A 6,410-nucleotide genomic window follows, 5' to 3' on the forward strand; every position below is an offset into this window, starting at 1 on the left:
TTTGTGTAGTCCACACACATCCTCCACTCATTGTTGTTCTTCTTGCAGACCAGGACTGGGTTGGTGATCCACTCAAGATGGAAGACTTCTTTTATGAAGCCTGTCGTGAGTAGTTTTGCTAGCTCTTTGTTGATGGCTTCTCTTCTATCATGGGCGAATCTGCGTAGTCATTGTCCCTTTGGAGTAGTTTTAGGGTCTACGTTAAGTGAGTGCTCGATCAGCTCCTTGGGCACACCTAGCATGTCTGCCGGTTTCCATGCAAAGATGTCCAGGTTTGCCCGAAGGAAACTAACGAGTGCGCTTTCCTATTTGGCATCCAGCCCTGTAGCAATCAGGGCTGTCTTGGAGGAGTCACCGGTTTCAAGGTCGATGGCTTTGAAGTCCATGTCACTTGCCGGCTTGACCTTCGTAGCCCCCGACTTGATCTCCGGGACTTCAAGTTCTGTCAGGGAGAGTTTCTTTGAAGCGGTGAAGACTTGTTGCATTGAGCTGGGTACTTGAGTAGTCGCAGCCAATTCAACAGCTTCTGTATCGCACTCACATGATCTTCTGAGGTCTCCATGGAGAGAAAGAACTCCCTTGGGTCCTAGCAGTTTTAATACCAGGTACACATAGTGCGGAATGGCCATGAACTTGGCCAATGCTGGTCTACTGAGGATGGCGTGATAAGAGGTCTCAAAATCCACCACCTCAAATTGGATGTACTCTGTCCGGTAGTGCTCCTTAGTCCCAGAGGTAACTGGTAAGACTACTTGTCCAAGCGGTATAGCTGCATTGCTTGGGATGATCCCGTAGAATGGAGAGTTCATTGGGGTAAGCATATCAGCGATGTTGAGGCCCATCTTCTTTAGAGTTTTGGCGATAATGACATTGAGACCAATGCCGCCATCGATGAGTATTTTGGTGAGTCTTGAGCCAACAACAACCAGGTCTAGGACAAGGGGGAACCGTCCTGGTTCTAAGAAACTTATCCATTGGTCCTTCCTGGAGAAGGTAATCTATACCTCAGACAACTTGAGGGGTGTGGGAGTAGCGGGCTCAATGGATATGATCTCTCTGAGTACTAGTTTCTGGGACCGCTTAGAGGAAGTGCTTGAGATCCCGCCAAAGATGACATTGATGGTCTTGGATGGGGTCTGGAACTTGTTTTCGCCATCTTCGCCTTCATCTACCTTGCCTTTTCCGTTGTCATTGTTATTGTTTGGGGGTTCTAGCAAATCTTTCATTACCCTTCGCAGGTTGTAGCAATCTATCGGGGCGTGCTTGCTGTGTGGGTACCACGGGGCGTGCTTGCTGTGTGGGTACCACAAGCACTGCTTCTTCTGTAGCTCGCCGAATGCAGGCCTGTCTTCATGTCTGTTAGATCATTTCTTATTTGAATTCATCATTGCTGCAATGGTATTGTCAGGCTTACGCTTGCGGTGGTTGTTTCGGTGGTCTCCATTGCGGTTCATGTCTTGTTCTTGGTTATTGCCGTGATTGTTGTTATTGTCACGACCACGATTACGATTTGACTCAAACCTTTCGCGTTCTTTATCTTCTTCATCTGCCCATGATTGGGCCATGATCATGAGTTCCTTGACATCCGCAGGGTGATGCCTACCGAAGTCTTGGATCACATTCTAAAAAGTTTCGATCACGTCCTGCTTTGAAATGTCTACGATAGTAGCCTTCTAGTCAAAGAAACGTCGTAGATAGCTGTGTAGTGATTCATCTCGTTGCTGCTTGACTTGTGCCAAGTCGATCCTGTTACTGGGGCATTGCATTGCCCCTGCGTAGTTGCTAGTGAAGGCTCGTTTCAAGTCTTGCCAGGAGTTGATGGAATTGGATTTCAAGGATTCGAGATAGGTCAGTGGCGCAATTTCTATGCATACAGGAAAGTAAATGACCTTTGTGTCATCAGTCCCCCCTGCAGCCTGGACCACCAGCGAGTAGCAGCGGAGCCACTGAACTAGATCTTGCTTGCCATTGTACTTGGAGATACCCAAAGGTTTGAATTTCTCTGGTAAAATTATGCTCCTAACCCGACTTGTAAAGGCAGGAAAGTGATCATTGTCATCACCCCTGTAGTCTTCTTCAAGTTCATGCTACCGACGCAGTATGTTGATGTTGGCGCTAGAAATCGGTCAACCGAATCCCAACGTCCGACACACGACCCGGGAGAATCTGCTTAGCTCCTGTTCGGGTAAATGCCCTGGTGCGGTCTGCGCGGCGTGACAGCCAATCTGACCTGCTGATTGGCAAGGAAGAATATGTGTCAGGTTCAGAAATCACGATCGGCTAAGTTTCCGATCTCGAGAGAGCTTATCAGCGAATCGGCCGATTTGCTATAATAAAGGAATCGGCTATATGGCAGCCAATCACTGTAGCCTTGTTGACAAAGAATTACTAGAGTAATCGATACAAAGCTTATGATAATGATACTAGGAATAGATCTAATCGGCAGTAGATGATTTTAACAACAGAAGGTAAAGAAAGCCGACACTACCGATTCCTAGCTGGATAACTGGTGATAAAGACTAGAAAAAACAGGTAAAACCTATGAATCTAGCAAATATCGATAACTAGTGAATAAATCTAAACGAAACAACAGCGATACGCCCGAAGTTAAAGCTTAGATATTACTCGATAAACAGAACTTACAGAATCGGCCGGAGATCAAGATGATGCAGCCCTGCCAACCCGCACGAACTCGTGAAAAAGAGAAAAGTAGTAGCGAAGTTGCCCGCTCAAAAGTAAGTACGAGGAAAAAGTAGCTTGTTGTATTGATTGGTTGATGATTACAGATTTATAAAGGCAGCTATTTATAGCCCCGTACAGATATCTTCTTAACCGACTAGAATTCTATCCCTAATTCAAACAGAAAACGAATATCTACAAGCACGATTTGTGCTAGGTTAGTTACTCCACGCTTCATGGGCTGACTTCCAGCTCATCCTTCTACTCCAAGCCCATACAGGCCCAATTAGTCCATCCTCCTAATCGGCCGATTCCTTATCGGCAAAAGAGTACCGATTGGGACTCTGGTATATTCGACCTGAAGCGACACAGAAGTCACCAGCCGATCTCACACTGTAGCACCATTTGGCCGATTCCCAACTGTGCTTCTCCGATTCCCCCTCTCCTTGGCGCCGATTCTATTAGTGACGAAATCTGGCGTCAACACATGCCCCCCAGTTTCGGAGTAAAACATAGTCTTTTACTTCGAAATTTTTTATAACTTCCCCTCTGAAACGGCCGCAGTGAAAATATCCTTCCGTTTCGCGGTCTTCCAGCCGATCATTGCATTTTTTCGAAACGGGTGCCCACGACAGCCACTACTCCCGAAAAACTCGAAGCGCCGGCGCGGTGAAAATTCCATTTTTACCCCCCTTCAGGCATCCTTTAAATAGCGCTTCACCCGCACCTCATCTTCAAGCTCACGTCTCTTTTCCAGCGCGCGCGCCTTCTTCCTCCTTCAACATCTTTCCCTTGCCGCCGAAGCTTCCTAGCTCCACTTCCTGCTACTTTTTCCTCTTCTCCTCCAATGGCGGCTCCTTCCGGCAGCTCTCCCGCGCGCGATGTTCCAAAAGTAGTACCTCCGGCGGTGGTGGCGACAGTTGTTGCTCCATCCACAGATGAAGGAGCTTCATCGGAGATCCCAATGGCGATCCCCATCGCGGCCCCGTCGTCCGCATCCGCACCGGCGACCACACCGATCACTCAGAACTTCATCCCAGAGGTAAATACCGAATCCTTCTCCTATCGGCAATACACTCACCTTAAATCTGTTTCTTACTTTTCTACACTCCCCTTCTTTTTTAGGCAGTTAGGCATCGAATTACCATTCACCTCACGGGAAATCCCGGCCTTGTTTGTCTCGGTCCCATGGGAAATCCAGATCCAATAGATCTCATAAATTTGGAAACCGACCGGATACCCTTCAAACTGTCTGATATGAACTTAGATCACTGGCTGGGCACTTTTAGATCCTGGCTGAATGAAACCCCAGGTTGGAGGGAGTGGTACCAACGGGTGGTCGCATCAAAGAGCGTCTCATGGGAAGAGCTCAAAATCGGCCAGTGCATCAACCTTTCCTTATCTCAGATGGAGAAAAATGAGCCGTTAGTGATGGCGGCTTCTTATTTTTGGTCTGATGCACTTAATGCCTTCTTATTTGGGCACGGTCCTATGACTTCAACACTGGTCGATGTGGTCCTGTTGACCGGCCTCGACATATCCTCCCCGGACACACCCTATCACCTTTTAACCACAACGTCACATCGGCTGGACACAAGGGGAATCGGCGGGTGGAAGGGTTTCATCAGAAGTAATAAGAGGACCGGGACTGTTGAGAATAGGGAGCACACAGCTTTCCTGATGATGTAGCTAGAAAAGCACTTCTTTTGCGGAAGAGCCGCCGGCCCAACAACCAACACCCAGGCCTTAGCTGAAGCACTGTCCAGAGGAAACCATGTCCCCCTTGGGAAACATCTGCTAGGGGTCGTGTACCACATGCTTCATCAAATCGGCACAAGACTATCCAAGGGAGAGCCGATCGGCAATCAAGGCGGGCCCTGGTGGTTCATCAATCTGTGGCTGAACCTTTACATGAGCAAGATCACCCAGCAGCCGGTGGACCGCATGATGTTCCCCAATATCGAATCGGCGGAGGACCCTACCGAACGTCGCCGATGCATGTCCTTTGGCGAAGCGGCGTCAGCTTTTCCAGGTTGCGCGTATTCTGCTACAAAGGTAGCCGAGTACTTTCGATGCTTCTACAATGGATTTAATGAAGATGCAACCATTTGGTTTCCTTATCAGCGGGATGACTCGGTCTTTGAGCTTCCGACTTGCTTCGACTCGTCTACCGGCCGATTTGATGAAGAACTTTATGATGAGTTAATCAAGCCAGGACTCTTGCCAGCCAACTTCTTCTTGGGGAAGGATGCCCCTACGTACGAATTCTACAACCCCTCCGCTGCAGCACGTCAATTCGGCATGGGTCAGCTGCCGATTCAAGTGTACTTTGCTGGCCGAATCAAGTTTAGAGATGAGCTCACATCTGGTCTGGATTACAGTCAGTTACGAGACCGAATTCCGGACTCTAGTACAATTAACTTGAACGACTGGCTAGTAGCTCCCTTTGCTGTCCAGCCATTCGAACTCTGGTGGGCCGATTGGAAGCAATTTCTTTTCTGCAACTCGGCATCGGCATACTGCAACCTTCTGGACCCAGCCAACATCAACCCGAACGCCGAGGTACTTTACTTAGCCGATTTTTACTCCTCTTAACATGACTGAGTACTAATGATTTTATTATTTCTTTAGGCCGAGAATCGGACCCCTCCAACACACAGCTGCAGCGGACGGCTAATAGAGAGTCATCCATATACCACTTATCCCCTTATCGGCTATGATGCTCCGTCCGTAGACATGATTGCTAGCCGATCTAAACAAATCCAGAAGAGGACCACCAAGAAGACCAGTCGCCGAGTCCGAGCTCGTATAGAATCGGCGGATCCTCCTGTACTCGTATCGGCAGAGACTTCGGCCGCACCACCTTCTCAGGTCATTCAAGGTGCCGATACTCAAGCCATCACGCAAGCTGGGGCGGCCGCCGCGTCGTTGTTGTTGGAAGCCTTACAGGTAAACCTGAGTTTTACTGCCTCTGATTGTTATTCTGATATTAACCCTTCTTAACCTTAGACTGCACAGAGCACCCCTATGGAAATACAACAATCGGCAGCAACTCAACCAGCCATCGGCGCACCTCCGCTCCCATCCATTGAGGTATAGTGCTATTTTACCGATTTCCTTTGGTATTTGTATAACGCTCTTATTCGATCCTCCGACACAGGCCATCGGCACACCAAGCGCTCCTCAACCATCAGTCTTTTCTCATGGAGCTGGTCCAAGCACCGCGCCGATTATTGTGGAATCTTCTTCATCCGATGAACCTATGGCGCAGGCTCCTAAGCAAGGCGTGACGGCTTCACAAGTACAGCATGAAGAAATCCGCTTCAAAACAGTAAGTTTTATTTTGGCTTCTATTCAGCCGATTTGCTTTTACTCCCCGCCGATTTATTCTTTCTCTTTATTTTCTCCAGGAACAAGACACCCCCGACAACAGCCTCTTTTCCTTTGCGGTCGCCCTCTCCGATGACGAAGAGGTTGCTTCTCGCCAAGTCGCCTTGAGCTCCGTTCCTGATGACGTCCGAGCCAAACTTTCCAGCATCCGATCCCTCCTTCAAGGGGACATCGGCCGACTAGTAGAAGACGCTTCACCGATTCGGCAGCTCTTCAATGACGTCAGCGGACGAGTACCAGAGGAGGCGGAGGAGGCCCTGGCGCCGGCGGCCTTCATCGAGTCCATGAGGATCCCAGTCTTCAGGGCCCTTTGTCATATGGCCGATCGCGCCAAGCTGGCC

The 6,410-nt window shown here is 49.0% G+C and overlaps 1 protein-coding gene across 1 annotated transcript; it reads right to left on the bottom strand.

The window, feature by feature from the left end:
- Positions 1 to 305: 305 nt before the first annotated feature.
- Positions 306 to 842, bottom strand: LOC111257890. Its single transcript, XM_022828214.1, has one exon. The coding sequence runs from the start codon at positions 840 to 842 to the stop codon at positions 306 to 308; it is 537 nt and encodes a 178-aa protein (XP_022683949.1).
- Between the last annotated feature and the right edge of the window lie 5,568 nt (positions 843 to 6,410).

Source organism: Setaria italica, chromosome I, assembly GCF_000263155.2.
Source record: "Setaria italica strain Yugu1 chromosome I, Setaria_italica_v2.0, whole genome shotgun sequence".
In the NCBI taxonomy this organism is placed as follows: domain Eukaryota; kingdom Viridiplantae; phylum Streptophyta; class Magnoliopsida; order Poales; family Poaceae; genus Setaria; species Setaria italica.

What these genes read in the sequence shown, in the direction of transcription:
- LOC111257890 (XM_022828214.1), bottom strand. Translation starts at nt 842, where the DNA reads ATGGGCCTCAACATCGCTGATATGCTTACCCCAATGAACTCTCCATTC.